The following is a 24,613-nucleotide window of genomic DNA, read 5'->3' on the forward strand; positions in this document are numbered from 1 at the left end:
ATTCAAGGCCCATACCTAAACATGATAAAAGCAATCTACAGCAAACCAGTAGCCAACATCAAAGTAAATGGTGAGAAGCTTGAAGCAATCCCTCTAAAATCAGGGACTAGACAAGGCTGTCCACTTTCTCCATACCTATTCAACATTGTACTTGAAGTCCTAGCCAGAGCAATTCGACAACAAAAGGAGATCAAAGGGATACAAATTGGAAAAGAGGAAGTCAAAATATCACTTTTTGCAGATGATATGATAGTATATATAAGTGACCCTAAAAATTCCACCAGAGAACTCCTAAGCCTGATAAACAGCTTCGGTGAAGTAGCTGGATATAAAATTAACTCAAACAAATCAATGGCCTTTCTCTACACAAAGAATAAACAGGCTGAGAAAGAAATTAGGGAAACAACACCCTTCTCAATAGTCACAAATAATATAAAATATCTTGGCGTGACTCTAACTAAGGAAGTGAAAGATCTGTATAATAAAAACTTCAAGTCTCTGAAGAAAGAAATTATAGAAGATCTCAGAAGATGGAAAGATCTCCCATGCTCATGGATTGGCAGGATCAACATTGTAAAAATGGCTATCTTGCCAAAAGCAATCTACAGATTCAATGCAATCCCCATCAAAATTCCAAATCAATTCTTCAACGAATTAGAAAGTGCAATCTGCAAATTCATCTGGAATAACAAAAAACCTAGGATAGCAAAAACTCTTCTCAAGGATAAAAGAACCTCTGGTGGAATCACCATGCCGGACCTAAAGCTCTACTACAGAGCAATTGTGATAAAAACTGCATGGTACTGGTATAGTGACAGACAAATAGACCAATGGAATAGAATTGAAGACCCAGAAATGAACCCACACACCTATGGTCACTTGATCTTCGACAAGGGAGCTAAAAACATCCAGTGGAAGAAAGACAGCATTTTCAACAAATGGTGCTGGCACAACTGGTTGTTAACATGTAGAAGAATGCGAATCGATCCATTCCTATCTCCTTGTACTAAGGTCAAGTCTAAGTGGATCAAGGAACTTCACATAAAACCAGAGACACTGAAACTTATAGAGGAGAAAGTGGGGAAAAGCCTTGAAGATATGGGCACAGGGGAAAAATTCCTGAATAGAACAGTAATGGCTTGTGCTGTAAGATCGAGAATTGACAAGTGGGACCTCATGAAACTACAAAGCTTCTGCAAGGCTAAAGACACCATCAATAAGACAAAAAAACCACCAACAGATTGGGAAAGGATCTTCACCTATCCTAAATCAGATAAGGGACTAATATCCAATATATATAAAGAACTCAAGAAGGTGGACTCCAGAAAGTCAAATAACCCCATTAAAAAATGGGGCTCAGAACTGAACAAAGAATTCTCACCTGAGGAATACCGAATGGCAGAGAAGCACCTGAAAAAATGTTCAACATCCTTAATCATCAGGGAAATGCAAATCAAAACAACCCTGAGATTCCACCTCACACCAGTCAGAATGGCTAAGATCAAAAATTCAGGTGACAGCAGATGCTGGCGAGGATGTGGAGAAAGAGGAACACTCCTCCATTGTTGGTGGGATTGCAAGCTTGTACAACCACTCTGGAAATCAGTCTGGCGGTTCCTCAGAAAATTGGACATAGTACTACCGGAGGATCCAGCAATACCTCTCCTGGGCATATATCCAGAAGATGTCCCAACCGGTAAGAAGGACACATGCTCCACTATGTTCATAGCAGCCCTATTTATAATAGCCAGAAGCTGGAAAAAACCCAGATGTCCCTCAACAGAGGAATGGATACAGAAATTATGGTACATTTACACAATGGAGTACTACTCAGCTATTAAAAAGAATGAATTTATGAAATTCCTAGCCAAATGGATGGACCTGGAGGGCATCATCTTGAGTGAAGTAACACAATCACAAAAGAACTCACACAATATGTATTCATTGATAAGTGGATATTAGCCCAAAACTTAGGATACCCAAGATATAAGATACAATTTGCTAAACGCATGAAACTCAAGAAGAATGAAGACCAAAGTGTGGACACGGTGCACCTTCTTAGAATTGGGAACAAAACACCCAGGGAAGGAGCTACAGAGACAAAGTTCGTAGCTGTGATGAAAGGATGGGCCATTTAGAGACTGCTGTATCCAGGGATCCGTCCCATAATCAGCTTCTAAACGCTGACACCATTGCATACACTAGCAAGATCTTGCTGAAAGGACCCAAATATAGCTGTCTCTTGTGAGACGATGCCGGGGCCTAGCAAACACAGGAGTGGATGTTCACAGTCAGCTATTGGATGTATCACAGGGCTCCCAATGGAGAAGCTAGAGAAAGTACCCAAGGAGCTAAAGGGATCTGCAACCCTATTGTTGGAACAACATGATGTACTAACCGGAACCCTGGAGCTCTTGTCTCTAGCTGCATATGTATCGAAAGATGGCCTAGTCGGCCATCAATGGAAAGAGAGGCCCATTGGACTTGCAAACTTTATATGCCCCAATATAGGGGAATGCCAGGGCCAAAAGAATGGGAATGGGTGGGTAGGGAAGTGGGGGGCGCTATGGGGGACTTTTGGGATAGTATTGGAAATGTAATTGAGGAAATTATGTAATAAAAATATTAAAAAAAAAAAAAAAAAATTTTGGTCTACTGACAAATTGGACCTCTTATTTACTAAACAAATATTAGCAACAGCTTTTCAAGAGTGTTTTTTAATTCTCCTTTTGGGGGGGAGGATTTAATATTATTGCTTAATTATGTCTCTATGGGTGGGAAGGGACTGGTGCTGGTGGAGCCAGGAGGTATCAGATCCCTCTAAAATGGGAGGTACAAGCCACTGTAAGCAGCTTGACCTGGGTGCTAGGAATCAAACGCAGGTCCTCGGCTAGAGCACTACACACTCTGACTCACTGAGTACCATCTCTATGGCCCTGCCTGGGAGGGGAAGGAGGGGAAGGAGGAGGAGGGAGAGGAGGTGGAGGAGGAGGAGGAGGAAGGAGGGGAGGAGGGGAGAGGAGGAGGGAGAGGAGGGAACACTTTCTGGGCATAGCATAAATCTAGTGAGTGCAGCACAGCCTATGTACAGGGTTAGCAGCACTTAAATCTCTTTGTACCTCAGCTAACTCATCTGTAAGAATGGGTTTGAGCAAATTGAAATCCACGTGAAACCCATAGCGCAAGATCTGAGATTGCGCTCATTGGCATCGAGAGCCACAGGGACCCTTTCCTCCTGTCCCTCTCTACCCTAAAGCACAGCCAGCCACACAGAGGAGAATTAGACATGCCAAGAGTCAGGAGAAAATCAGGGAGAACACACACACACACACACACACACACACACACACACCCCTTCATTAGCTTGGACAAAAGCCCAGTGGGAGAGTCACAGCAGGGTTTTGTGGCTTGAAACAGTCTCATTGGTATTCAGGTGGTGAGGGCTAGGTAAAGTGTTGGTGGCAGTGTTTTTAGGGTCTGTGAGCTGAGGGATGAAGTCAATCCCCGGGGGAGAAAGGTTTGTGCTCAGCACATACTTGAACTCACTCAATGAATGTGGATGGGAAGCAGGGCCCACCACCCTTGGACATTTCATGTGCTGCACTGGAGAAGGCACCTGCTTAGGCAGGGCCCGGGAGGTAACACACACGCAGGGCACAGAGGCCTACATGGCAAGCAACAGCCCTAAGCTTGAATTTCTCCTACTAGAAAGGAAAACAAAAATCTCTGGATATCCAAATGCTCTCTGCAACGGTTGGACCACAAAGACCAGAGGGAACCGGCAAAGTAGCAGAGTTGCAGTCTTTGCAAGTTTTGTTCTTGAATGTGTTTTTTTGTTTTTGTTTTTCGAGACAGAGTTTTCTCTGTGTAGCCCTGGCTGTCCTGGAACTCACTCTGTAGACCAGGTTGGCCTCAAACTCAGAAATCCGCCTGCCTCTGCCTCCGGAGTGCTGGGATTAAAGGCCTGCGCCACCACACCCGGCTCTTGAATGTGTTTTTAAAGTTAAAGACAACCGAAGCTGGCATGTCAAGTTACAGTCTGTATTTGGCTCTGACAAAGAGCAAAAGGACTCCAAATATCCTTTACAAATTAAATGCAGAGAGCCTGGGGTGCTGACTGGAACTGCAGCTTCAGACCTCAGCCTTCAGCCTCAGTCCTTTAAGGACCCCAAGATTAGGTTCCTACAACATTAATGGCTGAAGAGCAGTGGTTGATTCTGGGAAATATGCCTGCCACCAAGCCAGGCTACCAGGCTCTATCCTTCGGAGCCACAAGGAGAATGAAGAGATCAAATGCCATTTGTTGTCCTCTGGCCTCAGCCCTGCACACCATGGCATGAATGTGTGCATATACATTTGCATTTGCTCATGAGCATGCACACATGCACGCACAAACAAATGTGAAGGCCTCTTAATAAGATGGCAACAGTCATGCAAAGCCTTTTCTAAACTTAGGAAAATGTCACCAGCACGAAGTTCACAGCAGCCCCCAGCTGAGCCAACATATGAAACTGAACAAAAAAAGGAAGGTCTGGATGTGAGGGCGAAACCCCACTCAAAATGTTTTAGAAATTTTTTTAGTGGCTTCTTAAACTCTTTTCTTCTTCTTATTATTATTATTATTATGATGTGTGTGTGTGTGTGTGTGTAAAAGCATGTGTACACACACTCAGAGGCCAGAGGACTAAACTCAGGTGGTCAAGTGCCTCTACCAGGTGAGCCATCTCATTGCCCAGCTTTAGAATTTTTACAAATTTATTTCAACCACTTACGGGGTAGAGAAAGGAGCTGTAGGCAATGAGAGCTCCTAGAGAACAAAGGTAGGCGAGGGCTCAAAGTGCCATTGGTTATCTTAGCATCTTGCTTGTTATCCCCATCAATGTGTCCCATGAAGTCCTCCCATTTCCTCCCTTCCAGTGCCTCTGGTTAGAGACCTAGGTGACCGAAAGAAGGGAGAAAAGAGAGTGTGGTTTGGTGGGCAGCACCATGGCTGCGTCCAGCTCCCCCACTTTCCTTCCCAAAGGAAGTGAGAGTCCAGTCCATGTCAGGTTCACAGTCCTCTCAACAAACTCCAAATCCCTAGGGCTCCCTATGGGTCCAGTCTCACAAGGAAAACTCCTGCCCTCCTCACATGCCCCACGTTCACACGAAAGCCAGCGCCATTCCCTGAACCCACACGCCCAGTGTACTGCTACACATTAACTCCACTGCCAGTGAGGCGTGGTGATGTGCGTGCCTTTCCACCTAAATTGCACAACCAAGAAGGAACTTCGGGACTTCTGCAAATGGGTGTTACAAATGGCTGAGTTCCTTTGAAATGGGTCTGCCTGCCCTTCCGGTTCTGGCAGGGGCGCTGCACCTGGAAGGGCAGATTAACTCACCATCTTCACTTTCCAGTCACTCCTCTCAGTGAACTTGGCCCTAGCTTCCAGATCACACAAACACCAGCAATTCTGCAGAAGATAACCTTCTATGAAATTGTTCCGAGGTCTTGATGATAGAGCTAACTAACAGGTACCAAGTACCATAGTCTTTTGGGATCTTTATGTTAAAGAAATAAATTGGCTCCACACTCTGAGAAGAAACACTCACAAGAGCACACAGACATCCCTCCTACCCCCCCCCACACACACAACACATACACACGCCCACAAGTTTGCAGAAAACTATGGGAGCCCACAAGACTGTAATATCTAATGGTATCCCGTCAAAATTCCACTACGGAGGGTCCCACTTCGTGCATGAACTTCTGAGTGAGTCACTCTCCCCCTCCAGGGCGCCCCTGAAATGCTCAGGAGACCAGGACTTGAAGGGACAATCTTCATTCCTTTCTCAGCTGTAGCTAATTCCTTGGCTTGAAGGGGATTCTTCTAAGTCCTGCAATTAGGCATAGTAAACAGGCCTGGCGACATCCACAGATCAGCGCAGGCTGTCTGGGTTTGGGAAAGCAGCCCTTCCCGTGGAGGTCTGGCTCTGGGCCAGCAGGGAGATGACTGAGTGACAGGGCTACGTGCGCTTCGTGAGAGTGGCAGCCAGCCCACACCCGAGCACACCGCCAGGCAGCCAGAGGAGGGAACGGACTCTGGGGAGCCCTGGCTCCTCCCCCACCGCTCTCCAGTCACCAGAGAAAGGCTTTCGGCGGAGGCTTCCTCCCGGCAATTACAAAATCAGCCAGTCTAGCAGGCTGGAGGACGCTAAAACAAGTGGTTAACCATCTCCTTCCCGAGGCTTCGACCCAGATGTTAGCATTTGTTGCTTCCTAAAACCTTTTGGGCCCGGTGGTACTTCTACAGAACCTGTTTAATTGCCTGGTTCCCGGGAGGGTGAGCAGAACTTGTCCGGACTCAAGGCTGTTCTCTCAGAGGGAGTCATTAACCCTGGTTATTAGACGGACCTAGAGGTTACCAAGTGTCCCTGGAGAACAAATCCATTAGTCACCCTAAAGGCAACATGGGTACCTTTCACAGCATTTAACTTCCTAAACGTGAGAAACAAACTTATCAGGAAAAAAAAAAAAATCAAACTTCACCTGTAGTGCCTCACTAAAGACTAGAAACAATATGGAAAGGCTGGGGCAGCTCTAAGTGAGTGTCTTTATGCTTTCATCTTAAATTAATCCCAAAGTATATGAAGGGATCCACAGTGATTTAGCGGCAACCTGTAAGAAAAGACTTTATTAACAGATATAGCTGCCAATCAAAATGTCCTGGAGAAGAATAAAAGGCCTTCCAGATACCCCGATGAGATAGGAGAATCCTGCATTTGCACTTCAGCACTTAGGAAAATGCATTTGCTCGGTTAAAGACTCCACACACCAAAAGGCAGTGCAGTCCCAACTCAGGAAATGCAGCGCTCACGCGCAGTTACCGCACAAACACTCATGCAGCCCTGACCACGTCCCTGATTGTAATGGGTACCTCGCAAGTAGTGTCGCATGTGTACCATGAGCCCACCAGGAGGGTATTCACCCTTGCAGCAGAAGAAATGGAGGCGCAGGGGAATTCACTTGTCTTTGGGTCAGTCTGGCTGAAGACTGTGAGGCTGAAATCCAAAGCTTAACAAGCAAGCTGTTTAAGGTGCAAGACTAACTAGCTTGTCCTGAGCTTCCTGGGGGATTTAAGGGTCTTCGGTTCTATGACAACTCCAGGATCCACCTCAGATCACAAAATACACGCTGACGACCTCCAGGTAAAATGGTGGAGTGTTTGCATTCGGCCTACCCAAACCCTCCTGTACTCTGTAAGTCATCCTGAGGTGACTTAAACACCTTATAGCATGCTATGCAAATAGCTGTCAAAACTCTATGGCTTAGGAAATGACAAAAAGAAAAAAGACCTAGACATGTTCAGTGCAGAACCATCTTTTCCTAATATTTTCAATCCAGTTGAGACTGCATCTAAAGATTCAGAGGAGACAACTATAGTCATTTCACTGTTTCCCACAGAAAGAGAGTCATGAGAGGCAACAACTAACCAATCAAACCAAAAAGAAAAAAAACCCTACAAAAAACAAGAAATGGGTGTGCTTGAAGTTATCGATGAATTATAAGCTGAGGGCTGAGCCAGAGGTAAAGGAAATCGCCTAAATCTTGTGGCAAAGCAGCGCTGGTCCAGCTATTGTCTTGGCCTGTGTTACCGTACTGCAGAGACAACCCCACCCAACCCCACCATCAGGTTGTGGATGCCCCTCAGCCTCTGCATCAGCCCCTCACAGGCCCTTGGGCTTCTTCTCCCCTCTCTTTTCCCATGTTAGCCCAGGGCCAGTCCACAGCCAGCTATGCTGTCCTTCCGAGGTCTGGGATATTGGGGGCTTCTTTCTACCACCATCCTTCATAGCGCATGTCAACACAAGCTATGGTTCCCAAACTGGCTTCAAAGTCAGCTGATAAATGGCCAATTCAGAAAAAAAAAAAAAATCTTTCTTTCTTTTTTTCTTTTTTTTTTTTTTTTAGGAAACATAAAAGTTCATTTCTCCCTGGAAAGAAAACGAGACTCACCAAAGTAAAAGCATCCAGGGAAGAGATCAATTTTCCCTGCTAGGGCATAAAGCTAGTTCGGGAGACATCTGAACTCTGCTACTAGCACATTAATTAGAATTCACCAGACACAGAACTTCTACGGTCACGTTAATTAGAATTCATTGGATGCAGACTGCCAGCTTAAAGGAGGGAGGACACCCAGAAGATCTTTAACGTGGTAGGAGGAGGGGGGCTTCTCAGAGAGGGGGCGGGGGAGGAGAGATGCCTCAACAGTTTTGAGGAATGTAAAGGGAACTAGAAAGAAGAAAGTCTGGGCCAAGTCAAGCAGCTAATTCAACTGTCCAGAAGCTCCTCCGACACACTATGGTCCCATCTGACAAGTGGGGGAAACAGCCAGGTATGAGCCCACACACTTGTAATCCTAGTACTGAGCCTGAGGTCCATGGCCCCAAGTTCAAGGTCAATCTGGGCTTCCTAGTTAGACCTATCTTAAAAACAACAAAGCCCACAAACAAATGTGAGAACTGAGAGTCAGAGGGAGGCACTGGACATTATGAAGCTAAGTAGGTGAGCTAGTGTTCCAAAGCAAGGACTTTCCACCACTCAACCCTGTTTCTAAAATACCAGGGAAGTGTTATCTGAAATAAGTGCTATTCTTTCTAGACAGGCCAGGAATGAAACTGCCTTCCTTCAACTCCAAGATAAGCGATGAAGCAGGGTATGGTGGGTCAAGCCTGTAATCTTAGCACTTGGGAAGTGGAGGGGATCCACAGTACAAGGACAGCCTCCCTAGCTCATAGTGCGTTCAAGGCAGCCTAGGCAACTAGACTGTCTCCAAACAAACAAAACACAACAAAACAAGCAACAAAGGAAGAATTCTAAGTTCTTCTGAATTACCAAATATACCTTCCAACCCCCAACTGGATCAAAATGAGGGCATCCATTCCTAAGCAGGAGGAAGCAAAATGGCAGCCACACCCTGATTTCCACTGAATCACACCTTCGATTCCAGTCAAGAGATTTCAGGGCTGAGAGTCCCAAACTTTGGCTTTCTCACGCCATTTATAGCTTAGGCATCTTTATTCTAAAGGGCTAGGGATTCTGGGCTCTTAAGTGTTATCCATAGTTGGAATATATATGTGTGGGAATTTTTTGGAGACTCAGCGATTTGGAAGACACTGTCTTCAGATTTGCAATCACCGAAGTGACCATGAATCTTTTTTGTTCCTTTCTCCTAACTTATGGTCATCACAATTTACTTTCTCCTTGACTTAGAAAAAGGGAGGAAATCAGCTCCAAGCTTCCTTCCATCTAGAGTCTGAAAAATGAAGTTTATTGGCACAAATAATAGAGAAGACATAGACGTGTATGGCATGGTTGCTCCCCCGAAATCTCACAAGTGAATTAAAAATGGTTGTTTCCTGTTAGCTTCAGCAACAAATATATAAGCTTGGGTTTGATCAACGGAACTCTTGCTAACAGAGGAACTGGGAAAAGACCTACACTCTTCCTTAAGAACTTCCCATGGTAGCTCTCACGATGCAAACTCCTTTATCTCCTAGCAAATCATATGTGCTTTAAAATAATCACACACACACACACACACACTGACATCCACTGAGTTCAAAATTCCTTTCAAAGATGAAATGAAGCTAGCCATAATCTTAAGGAACTGTATAATACAAAGCACAGTGGTCTCTGAATTCAGGAACTCCTAAGTTGAAGGGAGGCAGAACAAGTAAACAAATAAACGTCCTGGGACCACCTAGGCAGGAGACAGAGGATAGACTTCCCAAGACAGGCATTACACAGCCTGGGAACTATAGAGTAGAAGACAATGGAGAGGCAAGCTGGCTGTGCCTAGCAAGTCTCTTTCCAGCATTTCAGGGTATAGGAATGAAGGTAGTTGAGGAAGATTAAGGGTAAAAGGGCCAGGAGGTCAGACAGAAAAGGCCTCTACGATTCAGCAGAGGCTCAAAGGGTTATTACAGTGGATAATGGGAAGGGGGCAGCACTGGTTATTATCCTGCTTTTAAGAATAGGAACTCCATAACTAGTGGGGAGCCTGCGCAACCAGATTCTAGCAAAGGCAGAGGGAAGGGATTAACAGAGAAAGAAGGTGAGAAGCAAAGGCAGCCATTCTTCTTCCTTAAGGATGTCTACTGAAGACAGAACATTCTACTTAAAAGAAAACCAGGAAAACTTGCAGTTCCACGGTGAAGCTGTGAGCTACATACTGTTACAAAAGCAACATGGGCCCCAATTCTGATCTGTGTGACCCTGGCTAAGTGGTGAAGAGAGGGTTTGATGGTCCATTCAAATCACTCAAAGTAACCCACAAAACAAGATGAGTATGAAAAAAGCTGGGGTTTGTTTGCTTAAAAAAAAAAAAAGACAAATTGGCAAGAGGAGGGAGCAGTTTTACATACCGTCCCTGAGGTTGGGATGAGCTGGCTAGAGAGAGGTGCTTTATCATTCATCCAGTGAATACCAGAGGCAAGCTCAGGACAACATGCAAACACCTCCAAACAGCCCCACAGCTTCCCCGTCTCCTATTAAAGTCAAAACCAGGCTTCGCTGGCACTTGGACCTGAGTTTCCCATTTTGTCTTCTGACTGGCGAACAATCCAGACTACGATCACATCCTTCAATTATACGGACTTAGAGGTTATTTTGGTTTTGAAAGGCAAAAAATAATTAACATAAGACACATGCGTTATTTTAGTGATTTTTCTGGTTGATGTCACCAAATACCTGACAAGAAGCACCTTTAGATAGGAAAGGTTTGTTTTGGATTAAAATTTGAGGGAATTCCTGGCCAGTGAAGGCATAAAGGCAGGAGTGGGGAGCTGCTGTTCGATTGCCTACAGCCAGGAAGCCAAGAGTACATAGTATATGAGGGTTTCCAACCACGAGACCCTCCTCCAGTGACCCACTTCCTCCAGCAAAGCTCCACTTTCTAAAGGTTTTACAACTTATTCCCGAGTGCCAACTCGGGAATAAATGTTCAAACACCTAAACTTACGGAGGGGGTAGTTTACATCAAAGCGACATCCCATATTTACTCTAAAACTTGGGCAACATTATCGATGTGGCTTCTAAAGAATCAAAAATTGGCTTGCCTTAATAAGGATGCATCAATACTGTTCTGAGCATAGGGGACACTGGGCAAGGGACCAAAAAAACCCCAATTCAAAACCTGAGGGGCTACATTCTACAGTGTAGAGCAGGAGTCAATAAGGCTGAGACGAGCAAGGGGTAAGAGATGCATTAGTTCACGAAAACCATGGGCAGAAACTCATCCACAAGAGGAGGCAAACTGAAGCAAGTGCTATTCTGGGTGATGATAGAAATATCCGAGAGAAAAGGGTACAAGTCCTATGTATAATTAACCAAGCTCACTAAGCTTACTTGGCAAACACCCACAGAGCTACGAATCCAAGCCAAATCAATGGTTCCTGGCCATCTGCCAAAGTTGGATTCTTTCGTCTGGCATCATAAAATGATCTGTCTGTTGTATTTACAATTCCAGTACCTCTGGATTCCGTCACCCACTGGGCACCCCTGGCAGATACCCAGCAGAAGACATCAGAACTCAGAACTATCATTACTGTCAGGACGTGTGCATTTGACAAACACCGGAGGAAAGTGACAGATTATCTTGGAGCATTAGTTAACAGCCACAAAGTACTGCTGCAGAGGAAGCGTCAGATCTGTGGCTAAAATAACTTTAAAAAACAAAAACAAAAATGAGTAGCCTTGTCCACTGTGTGAACGTGTTCACTACTCTTTTGTCTTCAATAGGCTTGAGTCAAATGTTCTTTGTTTACCCAGCATCAGAGAATTCAGCCAAAAGTAGAGATGCCGAGCAGACCAAAGTCCCAGGGGAGCAGCCTTCTGAGCCTTGCCCTGAAGAACGCATCATACTGTGGCGTTTGAAGGTGCTCACCTGGCAGTGCTGTTCAGTAAAAGTCTTCAAGCCTCAGCATATTGTCTCCCATATAAGGTGTACTCCCAGGATACAGTCCTGGGATGCAAAGATATTTTTATTATTAGGAAAAAAACTAGTTTTCCTAGCCAGAGTCAGGAGTCAGGAGTGAATTTACCAGATTTGCGTTAAGTTGTCAGAAAGAGAAACAGTTTTCTGACATCCAAGAGCCCTTTATAGAGATAGGCAAATAAGCACCACGAAGATGCTTAGCATTTTCAGTCTGAGCCATATTTAAAATTTTCAAATAAAAAACTGAATGCACATGGCAGAGTTCACCAGCCAGTCCTGGGCCACATGACCCATGACCAGATGACCCAGCCCTAGCCTTGGAGGCACCTGTTCTCACAAGCCCTACCATGAAATCTCCCTCATTCCTCTTACGAAGGCTGTGTTCTATAAATGACTTCCTCAGACAGTTTAAGATTTTGACCACAGAAACACTGCAAATCTCTGCTCTCTAAGGATCACACCTTGTCGTGGGCTCCAGCAACCGTATTTGTGACATACAATTCTCTATGCTTGCACCACCCCAACCAAGTCTCCTAGTTCCCCAGAGCTAAGGTCAAGACAGTAAGTGCAGCTTTCTCCAGGGCAGTGGAAGCTGGGAATCTGGGCTGGTGTTCAAGCTTCAGGCCATCTTACCTAAGAGCTGAAGCTGCCGGTGCAAGGCATCACCATGAGCCATGCGTGTGGAGCAGCAGCAAAGGCTGGGCCAGAAGGACGAAGGGGAAGAAACGCAGAACAGAAACGGAGAAAAAAGAAAGGTCTCAAAACTCAGAGAGCGCCGGGCATGGTGGTGTACACCTTTAATCCCAGCACTCAGGAGGCAGAGGCAGGCGGATTTCTGAGTTGGAGGCCAGCCTGGTCTACAGAGTGAGTTCTAGGACAGCCAGGGTTATACAGAGAAACCCTGTCTCAGAAAACCAAAAGAAGAAAAAAAAAAAAAAAAAAAAAAAAAACCTCAAGAGAGCTCACACCAGCTGGGTAGGAAGGCTCCAGGTTTTATGCCCCCCACCCCCCACCCTGTTCTCTGAGACTCCTGACTGCTTTTCCTGCACTTGTGTCCTGAGAGAAATCAGATCAGCAAGGTACATCTTCCCATTTTTGCTTAGAGTCTTTTCCAACCAACATAAGTTCCATTAAGTAACAAGCATTCTTAACACCACCAGAAGGGCAGGCCAAACAGCTGCTCCACAAGGGGAAAGCAAGCCCATACCCCCACCCCCACGCCCACCCCCACGCCCACCCCAGGCTACACACTCTTGTTCATTAGCCTCCTGCTGTTCAGTCCTCTGTCTTGTCACAAGGAAGGGACTGATCTGTCTGCTCACAATACAACTTTTTTACCCCCCTTGCCCACAGATGCCCTGGTCAGGGTCCTAACAACCAGTCTAGCAATGCTTGCCTAAAACCAACACTGGAAGAACTAACTCAGCACTTCACTTGCACCTCAGATGCACTCAAGTGGCCCACACCACATCCACAGTGTGTGATGTGTGTCTCATGGCTTGAGACACAGTTAACGAGGAACTAGACTAGCCTACAGTTCACATGTATTTGTGAGTATAAGCTGGCTCACAGGAGTCCTGCACTGAAACTCAGAGACACACATGCACATCTGGGCTGCTAAACAGGAAGGCCTGATGTTACCAACAGACTCAAGTCAGACCCATTTGAGGAAGAGCCTCAAAACTCACCTGGAGCTTTTAAACAAAGACGAAGACAGGACATTCTAAGAATTTTACATGTATTGGTATAAAGTTCTTTTTCCTAAAGCTTTTGAATTATTATTTTACACTTGATAGGACCCCAAGTGACTTTAACTTCTCTAAGGCCACAAGGCTTAGTAACACCAATCCTCCCCCAACCTCTTTCTAAAACTGCCTCTGGGCCCTGACTGTGAGAGACTTTGGGTCTATTATTTAAGTGCTTCGTTCATTCTGGGCCAAGGCTCAGAGACGAAAGTAAAATAAGTACTGTGCCGAGCAGAGGCACCAGGCAGCGCAAACTGCTCAATAAACGGTATTTATTATTGTTAGAGTTCCCAACTCTGAGTCTACAGTGAATGCTTCAGGCAAAGGGACATTCGGTTCTATAAATTACACGTTCTCTGGAAAACAGCCATTTGCAAGCTCTAGGCAGCCAAAGAAAAAGGAGCAAATTATAAGCAGTATTTATCTTGGATATGGTCTAGATCTCCAGGAGGGACTAGGAACAGATAACCGTTGCTAGTTGGAAAGCAATGACCACACTTGAGGGTAGGGGGCGCCATGATACTCCTCGGGACCACAGGGACTTACTTTCCCCAGAGGGACTCCAAACCCCGTTTTGCTACAACAGAAGCAAAGCAGACAATTTCTAACACACACACACACACACACACACACAGACATATGTTACACTTACACACACACACACACATATATATGAATGACAGGGACAGGAGTACTAAGAGTTCTCTCACAGTCTAGGTACAGTAAATGTTCTTATTTATTCCCAATACCTTTGCAGTCCTGCTCACATAATTCAATGACCTTGACAAATCCAATTTAAAGAAAAAAAATGTAATAAGGGTGTATGCGTCTATAAGTACAACGCATAGGAATGTAAAGTATATTAAAAAAAAAAAAACAGTCTAAACTAAATGTACAAACTGGCAGTTGCTAAAAAAGCCTGGTGGGAGTTCATGCTAGCCTGCCTACATGTGTGTATGCTTGAAATTCCCTTGATCAAAAGTTATAAATAAGTTGAAAATCAGTACAAGTTCTCTCCATGAAGAGAACAGTTTTCCCCTGGAAGCATAAGCAGGAAATCGGGTCTATCTATATCAGTACTGTGGGAAGCGGTACAAAATGAAGGACACTGAGGGAGGAAAGGCACGTAAGAAACAGGCCAAGTGAAAGGAAGCCAGGGGAGCCCTATAGACAGGATGTGACTTGACAATGCATCACCAGCAAACTCCAAGTACGGGACCCGAGGCCACAGGCGACCTGACAGAAGTAAATCAAAGTTTTACACTTAAAAAAAAAAAGAAAAGAAAAGAAAAGGAAAAAAGAAAGAAAAAAGAAAAAGAAAAAGAAAAAATTTTATCATAATAGTTTGTTGAAACTTGTTTTTTGTTTTTTTTGTTTTTTTTTTTTTTGGTTTATTTTGGTTTGTTGTTGTTGTTGTTGTTTTGGTTCTAATTAGCCAGGGAATAGTCCAATCTAGGGATGGACTTTGTGAAGGGTGTGAAGGAGAGCTTTGTGCCAGGAACAGTCAAGACAACCAGAATCTGGATAAGGAAAGATGGCTCTTCCGTGGGCAAGACAGATTTTCTCTTTTCAAGCGCAGTCACCTTATACAGTTAACTGGAAAGTTACTTAGTCCACCCCGGGATCTACAGAGCCTACCTGCCTCTCCCTGGCATTTTTTTCATTCCCTATGAATTAAATTCTAGCTCGGGGTCCTCCTGCCATCCACTAAGTCAAAGCTAAATAATAAACTATGTTCGTGACCCGACGTATGTTTAATTCTAATCTCCCTCAGAGGGGAAAACATCACTCCTAAACCACTGAGGGTAAACTCTTTAACAGCTAAGCTTGGAAGAAACTTTACAGAACTGATAAGGTGTCATTTGGCCTTTCGGATTAAAGCTACAAGTGCCTCCCAATACAGGGGCTAAGCCCGGGACTATCAGCAAGGTTATTCAGTGCAGAAACAATCCAGATGAAAATGCAGATGACCCAGTCTATCACCAGGCTGACTGATGGAAGAAAAAAACAAAACCAAAAACAAACAAACAAAAAACCTCTATCATCCATCATTCTCTAACAGAATTCAGGTAATTACTCCCAAATCAAACTAGCATTCAGAAATCAACAGTTCCTCTAAGGTTTACTATGGATCCATTCATAAGGACGCTCGTCAGACCGTCCCTTCACCTCCTCCTAGCCTGACAGCAGCCTGCAGCTCCCAACTCTCTTCACCCATCTCTCGACCCTTCACTTCCAGACATTTCCAGTTGACCACTTGATTTTTATAAGGGTGCTCTTTCCAGCTTTGGGGACAAACAAGACTACAGTAGTTTATCCCAAGGCTGAACCTACACTGAGAAACTTTACAAGTGTTACTAAAGAGCCCACATGGTTCCGTGCTCACAGTTCCTCTGCTGCTAGCATGCTCTACCTTGCTGGACTTCAAAAGAAGTTTGCATGACTCTAAGAGTCCCTTGTCCCGCAGCAACACAGGGGCAATGCTCTCTGAATTGCTCCTGGAGAGTTTGACTATCCTTATAGGAAGAAATGGCCAGGAGCAAGACTAACCCAAAGTGATGTTACAGGCACCAGCTCCTCCACCTCCCATTGGCCAACCGGCCTGCCAATCTACCTGTAAACATTTTCAAGATAAATTATCACCACCCATTGCCCCCATTACGGGGCTCTGAGAACAAAAACAAGGTTTCTACCCAGAGGTACCTCACCACTCTCTTCATGGACCTTATCAGGTTGTTTGAGTGGATTTTGCCATGAGTTTATAGAAAAAGAAAGGCGATGGCGTGGGGCTCAGCACTTGGGCTGAGGGGTCTAAGAGAATTCTGAGCCCCAGGGCTCAAAGGCTGCACGCAGAAGTGGAGGACTTAACCTTGTCATACCGAACTCTTCCCTCCCACCCTACCTAACTCTACAAGCCAACTAACACAAGGCAAAAATTAGACTTGCCTCTGGTAAAGAGTGCCTCTGGCTACTGTGAAGGGCAGTACCGGGTGGCTTTAAAGCAGGCACTTCGGATCATGGACATGCGTGTCGCAGTGTGTCCAATATCTTTTCCCTCCACCAGCCAGTTGTCCTTGCGGTCATCACCAAAACCAGGGCAATTCTTTCAGAGTCAGCAGAAGCTCATCATCACGAGACACCTGAGCCCCTTAACGTGGACTTTTGCTTTAAGGGGTTAGGCCAGGAGGTGGAGGGGACGCAAGTAAGGCAGATAAGGCAAGCTGACTTCTTGGTTAAAAACCAAAGTTCGCTGCAGCCCAGCGAAGGCGACACAACACTCCGAACGAAGGCTTCCCGTCCCCTGCAGCGCAGCTGCGGCTGGGCACCCGCACGCATCCTACCTTGGACCGCTCCTTGACATAGTATTTGCCCAGCCGGCTCCCGCAGTACAGGACCAGCCGGTCGATGAGGGACAGGAGGAAGTTGATGGCCTCGCAGCCCTCCTCGTTGCCCCCGATCCACGTGATCTGGTCGCCTCGCAGGTGCCTCTTGGAGACGCCGGCGCGCGGCCCCGCCAGCTGGCCGTCACGCAGGGCCCCGTTGTAGTGCAGCTGCTTGACTCGCTCCAGCACGCAGTCGCCCACCACCTCGCCTAGGAAGTTGTCCAGGTAGCAGAAGCCGACCTCGTGCAGACAGGGCACGATGTACTCCAGGGCGATCTTCTCCAGATCCAGCCTCATGATGTGTCCCAGAGGCATCTCGCCCACAGAGCCGAGGCCGGGGATCCCCAGGGTGCACGCACCCAGGGCTTGCCCAGTGCGAGCGCACAGCAAAGATGCGGAGAGCCGGGCCCGGGGCTCTCCCACCTGCGGTGGCCACAGTCCCCGAGCCACTTTAGCTCCAGAGGCGGGGAAAGTTGCTCGAAACTCTGAAGAGAAGGGAGCCCGGCTCTGAGACCGGCGAGAGCAGCGTAGGGCTCCGCCACCCAGCGCCGGACTGGCCCAGTGAGAAGTCGGAGGGCCCCTTTTGGAGATGCAGAGCCACCGCCGCGGCGGCCGTGGCCGGGGGAGGAACGAGAGAAAGCCCCGCCTTGACCCCAACGTCATGGTCCCGCCCCCGGGACTGCCCTCCTCCGGGCTCTTCCTCTTGGACTGGTGCTGCGGAGCATCTGGGCGAGCTCCACTCTAGCTAACCTGTGTGTGTGACCCAAGAAAGGGCTGGATTTTTTTTTTTTTAATGCTCTCGATTTGCATATTGATTTGCGTTAAATCCCCTAACAAACTTGAAAACCTGGATCTCAGGTTTGAGATGCACATGAACAGTTTATTGCCACTTTCTGGGCTAGTCACCTCTCTGGTGACTATATTTCTTAAACATTAAGGTTTAAGCTCTATCTAGTGTCTTTCCTTCTTTCCTCTTCTGTTTGATTGGGGTCTGGCGGTTCCAACCCCTGTGAGAGAGTGAGGTGAATTTAATTTTAACCAAAACTGACTGATTCATTAACAAACATTCCCCTTGACCTCCCCCCACCCCGTGTGCCAGGCTGGTGTGTATCCCTGAGGAGGGAGTGGAGGGCAGAGAGATAGGGAGACGCTGCGGGAAGGGAGAGCATTGCCAAATCCTGCAAATTTTTGTATTTTGCCCTGCGGGAGATGTTCATGCACCATTTATACTCAAGCTTTTTACTAAAAAGTTCTGAAATTCTCCCTCAAAATCACTCGCGTTCTCCCCAAAAGATACACTGTGTTCCAGGTCTCTCTGACTTCTACTACACATAACTTACACTAGAGCCCTAGACCCTACCCAAAAGGCTTAATTATCTACTGTAAGGTGGTCTCTATACAGATTTCTGATACCCTTTCCTTCCAAATGAGAGAGAGAGAAACAGAGACATCTAAGACAGAGAGAAAGAGAGACAGACACAGAGAGAGAGAGACAGAGAGTCAGTTCCCATCTTTGCACATTTAGGTTTCAGTTAAGTCAAATGAAAAATTGCACCGATCTTTCAAGCATCACTAATTTTGGACATAAAGTCCTTTTTGCTTTTATTCTCTTCCCAATAGCCCCTCTGCTCACCTTCTCTGAGGGGAGAAGTGGGGGTGCGGTTCATGGGAAGGAGAGGCAGAGGAGGAGAGAGTGTTGACAGACTGGGAAGAAGGCTGTATTGTAGTTGGTGAGGGCAAACAGGGCCTTGGGGAGTGGCTGTCAACCAGAGAGGGTGTAAGCAGCTTTGAAGAAACCTAACTAGCTCTATGGAGAACAGGGATCCTGTTAATGGCCTTGCTCAGTTGGCCTCTTCCATATTGTCTGTCCAGGAGGAGGTGTACTTCATTAGGGTAAAGGCTCAAATTGCCCTAACTTCAAGAAGCGGTTGTCCAAAAGTCCACAGCAGCACTGGGGTGACAGGAGCCCATGTCCTTGAAACACTGATGCCAGCACATGATAGATAGTTGGAAAACAGTCTCCTGAGACACTGACATCTGAACCTGGGCCCTGCAACCACCATCTGGGATTTTAGACAAGAAGCCAGCAGGACAGGACCTTTTGCAAGCAGTACTGAGGAGCCTCCCAGGGTATCTAGAGCAAGACCTCACCGGCCACTGGAGGGGGACAGTGAGAACTTCTGCAGAACAGCTGTCCTGTCCCATCCCAGTAAAGGCAAAGCAAAGCAAAGGCTGGAGAGTAATTTATCTTCATTGGGGATAGAATGGAAATGAGTTCCAAACAGGAGGAAAGGCCATCTTCCCACTGTTATCTGAGCCCCTCTCTAGGAGCCACTCGGACCCCTCTTGTGATCTGCAGGGACACCTTGGAGTAGGGAGCTGTGGAAGGTAGTCCCTTGGGGCTTTTGCAGCTTGGAGATTGTAGTAGACTTCAGAAGTATCCCAAGGCTACAGTTATTAACTTAATATTTAAATAGGATTTCCATAATTTCAGAGCACAGTGGCTGCTAGGATAGCCACAACTAGAACAACAGTTCAAGCAAGTTCAAGCCTGATGCAGTTCTAGATGACTTCAGTTCCAAAATGCGTGCTGGTCAGGAAGGGAGTCAATCCTGTAGCCCCATCCCTGCTTGGCAAGGGAATTTACTAATCAATCACAGACCTGCCAATCAACTCAGAGCAGCCAGCACTGAGTGCAGTAGGGAAGTCAGACATACTGTGACTGGGAGAAATCAAAGTTCATGATTCTACAGAGGGCACAGACAGGCAGGAGCCAAATGGGCTCTGAGGCTGAGCACCAGATGGGCAAGATCCAAGTTACCTGTAAGTACATTTATTTCAGATATTTGTCCATTAACCTAAGTCATTTTAAAAGTGACTATTATATTCATCAGCTTTTCATTGCTATGGCAATGTATCTGAAACAGTCACTGTGGTGGTTTGACTAGGAGTGCCCCCCTCCCATGTGCTCACGGGTTTGAACGTGTAGCCCAGAAGGAGTGGTACTATCAGGAGGTGTGGCCTTGTTGGGGTTGGTGTGGCCTTGGTGGAGTGTGTTGTGGAGGAACAAGCTTGAAGTCTCAGAAACTCAAGCCCAGGCTCAGGGGTGCACAGCCACTACCTGCTGCCTTTGGATCAAGATTTAAGACTCTCAGCTCCTGCAGTACCATATCTACCCGCATGCTGCCATGCTCCTGGTCATGACAATAATGGACTAGAACCCTAAAACTGTAAGCCAGCCTCAATTAAATGTTTTCCTTTATAAGAGTTGACACGGTTATGGTGTCTCTTCACAGCAATAGAAACCCTAAGACAATCATTTAAAAGAAACAACGGTTTATTTATTTTGGATCATGGTTTTTAAGGTGTCGTCATAGTCTTTGGGGACTGTGGCAAGGCCCATCATGTCAGGGAGAGGCAGGAAGAGTGATAAAGAATCCAGGGACCCAGAATCAGATACAAGGGTGCACCCCCAGTCACCTAACTGCTTTCTACTAGACCACCCTTCTAGAGGTTCTACCATTCCCCAGCAATGCCACTGGCTGCCAATCAAATCTAAACATATGTGCCTTCAGGAGACACAAGCCAGACCATAGCAAGTATTAAAATAACTTCAAAAACATACAACCAACTTTGTTTTCTTTTTTTTTTCCTTTTAAGATTTATTTATTTATGTATACAAGTACACCATTATTCTCCTCAGACACACCAGAAGAGGGCATCAGATCCCATTATAGATGGTTGTGAGCCACCATGTGGTTGCTGGGACTTGAACTCAGGACCTCTGGAAAAGCAGTTAGTGCTCTTAACAGCTGAGCCATCTCTCCAGCCCCAACCTTCTTGTTTTCAATTCTGTTGTGATAAAATTTCCTAATAGAAGCAACACAGAGGAGACAGGCTTATTTTAGCTCAGAAGTCACAGTTCATCATTGCAGGGAAGTCAGGATGTCAGGAGGTAACACAGCTAGTCACATCCCATCCACAATCAACAGTAGAAAGCAGTGAGTAAATACATGCATGCTTCACCATCTCCACTCTTACACATTGAGGATTCCCTGCCTAGGGAATGGTGCCACCCAGAGTGGGCAGGTCTTTCCCACTCAGTTAAGTAATCAATTAATACTTCTACAGTCTTCTTACAGGCAAGCCTGTCTATATAATTCCTCTCGGAGGGATTGGAGAGATGGCTCCGCAGTTAAGAGCTCTTGGTGCTCTTCCAGAAAACCAGATTCCATTTCCACACCCTTGTGGTAGCTCACGGCCATCTATAACTCCAATTCCAGGAATCCAACTTTCTCCTCCGATCTCCAAGATAATCGGACACAAATGTAGTGTGCATAGAAATGAATGCAGGCAAAACATCCATATACATAAAATAATAAATGAAATATAGATGATTCCTTACTGAAACTTCCTTCCCAGAAGATTCTAGATTGTGTCAATTTGGCAGTATTCGACATCCCATGATTTCAAAGTGAAAACTTCAGCATCATTTAGCATGTTATATTCATGTTACAGCATGTTACAATCACTACCTCTGTACTGCCAAAACATTCTAACTGCCCCAAAAGAAAAGTCTACAGCCCTTGGTCAGTAATTTTCCGTTGCCACCTTTCCTCAGTCCCTGGCAACCACTGATCTGCTTCTGTTTCTCTGAGGACCAGACGTTTTCTGTAAGTGGACCATACTATATGGGACTTCTTCCAGCTGGCTTCTTTCTTGTCACATAAAGTTGTTTTACAGGTTCACCCACATCGTACCACATATCAGTGCTCTCTTCTTTATGGCTGAATAATTGTGGCTATGCCATAATATCCTACTTATCAGTTGATGGGTGTTGCGGCCCGCCCGCGGTCCACAACACGAACGGTTCAACTGAGAATGGCAGTTCCCTGCAAAGAGAGGAATCTAGACGGGGCGGAAGAAACAATGGAGTCAAGACAACACTCTGATCAAGACTCAATTTAATATTTCCAGACACTCAGTTTATAAAGGAAGGGGGAGGGAACCCAATTTCCCGCCAAGTAACTCAGGGTCCAGTAGCAGGACGAACACGTGTGTGACTCCAGGCAGCAGAGGCAGGTTCCAGCAGTGGGCGTGGCAGGATGAATGAGCCGGTAGCTCCACCCTTGAGCAGGCAGGTTCCAGGCTGGGGGAAAGGGGGGCCACATTTCCCCCCATTAGATAACAAAACAAAAATAAAAAAAGGGGGTGGCCTGTGGCAGAAAAATTATCTATGTTCAATAGTTCTGCCTGAGTTCCTAGGGCTAAAGAAAAAACTTGTTTCCGTGGGGTTCCCTAACTTTTCTAATGGTAAACTGTATCTGGCTGAGACTGTCTTAAAAGCACTGACTGAATAGCAGCACTGGGCTGTAGGCTCTGACTTTATAATGCTAATTAGTGCTGAATAGGTAGCTACCTGTTTGCATTTTAAGTAGGGCGTTGGAACCCTGACTGAGTTTAGCTAAACGATTTTTGGAATAACACTGAACTGATAATTATCCACAATTTTGGGTAAAAGGCAGGGGAACAGTGAGAAGGGGTTAAGACCAGCTCTTTAGTACAAGGCCAATTGGCTTTTTTATTATTTGGGTGGGAGGCAGTGAAGGGCTTGCCCTTACGACAGCAAGGTCTCCAATCTCTCTCCCCCCTATTAATTAAGTTTAAATAGGCAATGCTTAACAGAGGTGATCAAATGATTTTCTCATCCGTAGATGAGTGGGCCTTAACCTTGACTTGGGTGGACATTAGCCTGATTCCTCCCGTGAGCATTGTAACGACTCACATCTGTGGCTCTTGGTATCTTTTGGGGAGGGGAGGCAGAGCCTTAAGTATTTTTGGTTTTTAGCTGGAATCGGATACCAACCTCTTTCAAATCAGGTGTGTCGCACAGGGAACTCAGAAACGGTCAAACTGGACCTTCCCTCCGCAGTAATCTCCTGCGCCAAGCGGTACCCATACCGTATTCATATGATTATGAATCAGTATCGCAATTCTGAGTTATTGCGAGGTCTCTATATGAGACTTGTCAACCTCAGATTTAGCAAGGCCTAGACAAGAATTATGTCAGTATTAACACCATTAATTTTGGTTAAACTAGGAGCTGAAAGTCTTTCCTCTTCATCCCTGTTATTCCCAGTAGCCTGAGGAACTAAGGACACCTTGCAGTAACAGCAAGGGTGAAAAGCCAGAGGCCAGCTAAGGGACTAAGCCTATATCTATCAAAATAAGAACTAATCTTTGTAAATATATATGAAATTTCTACTTCCCTAGCTCTCCTGGTAAATCTAAATCTTATCTTAGACTGAAAAGCCACATGCTGGGATGTCCCTGGAAGGGAGATTAGCAGAACCACCTGTTTGCTCTTAGGGGCGGGGCGGAGAACTGGAGAATGTAGATTGACCTGCTTGAGAGAAGGAAGAATACTAAACAATGAGAGTGTAGCAATGTAAATTTTCTGTTTGGAGAAGTCAAGGTACTTTATTTAGATGCAAATTGTAAAGCTAAAGTTAATCTCCGGCCTCTTGTAGGGGAGTTGGCTCAGAGGAAACAGTGTTTTTTTTGAGAGCTTCCACTCCCAGCTCAAGAGGAATTTTAGTCTTTAGAATGATACTTACGAGGAGAGACAGAATCTGTGTTTACCTGACGAATTAATCTCTCTGGTAGCCACCGTGCTTCATCTTCATCTCGTGAAAAAACACAAACCGAGCCTCTTCCCCAGATTAGAACTGGATCTGGACCCTTCCATTTATTAGTCAGGGCGTCCTTCCATTTTACCAATGCATAAGAATTAGAAGTAACTGGGTGCCAGTGGCGTTCCGCTGCAGACTGACCTTTAATGTCAGTTTGCAAAAAGTTTAGGACAAATAAGGTAAAGGCAAGATGAGCCTTTGGTGACCTTGGGGGATATGCTCTGAATTAACTTTTGCTAGGTAATTTAGAATATAGGAATCTCTAATAATTGAACTGAATATTAGACCCGTCTAAGATTGAGTTAGAATGGCTGGTCACACTGAAGAAGAGTGAAAAATCATTATGACTCTATTAAATGACTAATTTTACTAAGTCTGAATATACAGTCTTTGATGTACTATTGCCATAAAGTTAAAAGGCTAGAAGCTAGTCCAAACTGGAAAAATGACAAGCAAGGATGGATCTAAAACATGAATTTAATCTTTTAGTCCTTTTAATCAGGACACTGAGTTAACTTACCTGTCAGCTCAGCACACGAATTACCAATATGCTTCTGTAGAGTTCTGTGGAGAGAACCTGTTTTTCCCTTTCCTAATAAGGTAGCTGTTTTAGGATCAATTTATAAGCCAATAAGTAGATCCTTTTAAGATACTAAAAAGCATTTATTAAATTTGACATTTTAATCTCAAATTTTGAAAATAAAGGTATGTTTTAAATAGTGTGCATGGAAATGCACTAAATAGTATATATGGGGATACAATTTCTCTCTTTTGTCTTTTAAGAGGTTAAAGTTTAAAATTTTACAATATCTAAC

General features: G+C 45.4%; 1 protein-coding gene across 1 annotated transcript in view; it reads right to left on the reverse strand.

Moving 5' to 3' along the window:
- The window catches only part of Egln3 (egl-9 family hypoxia inducible factor 3), a 30,905-nt gene extending 13,136 nt beyond the window's left edge, over window positions 1–17,769 (reverse strand). The window contains exon 1 of the mRNA XM_021179361.2: window positions 17,065–17,769. Within this exon, the coding sequence (XP_021035020.1) occupies window positions 17,065–17,769 (705 nt within the window). The remainder of the gene's footprint in view (window positions 1–17,064) is intronic.
- Between the last annotated feature and the right edge of the window lie 6,844 nt (window positions 17,770–24,613).

Source organism: Mus caroli, unplaced genomic scaffold (genome assembly GCF_978045245.1).
Source record: "Mus caroli unplaced genomic scaffold, Mus_caroli_1 scaffold_14, whole genome shotgun sequence".
In the NCBI taxonomy this organism is placed as follows: Eukaryota; Metazoa; Chordata; class Mammalia; order Rodentia; family Muridae; genus Mus; species Mus caroli.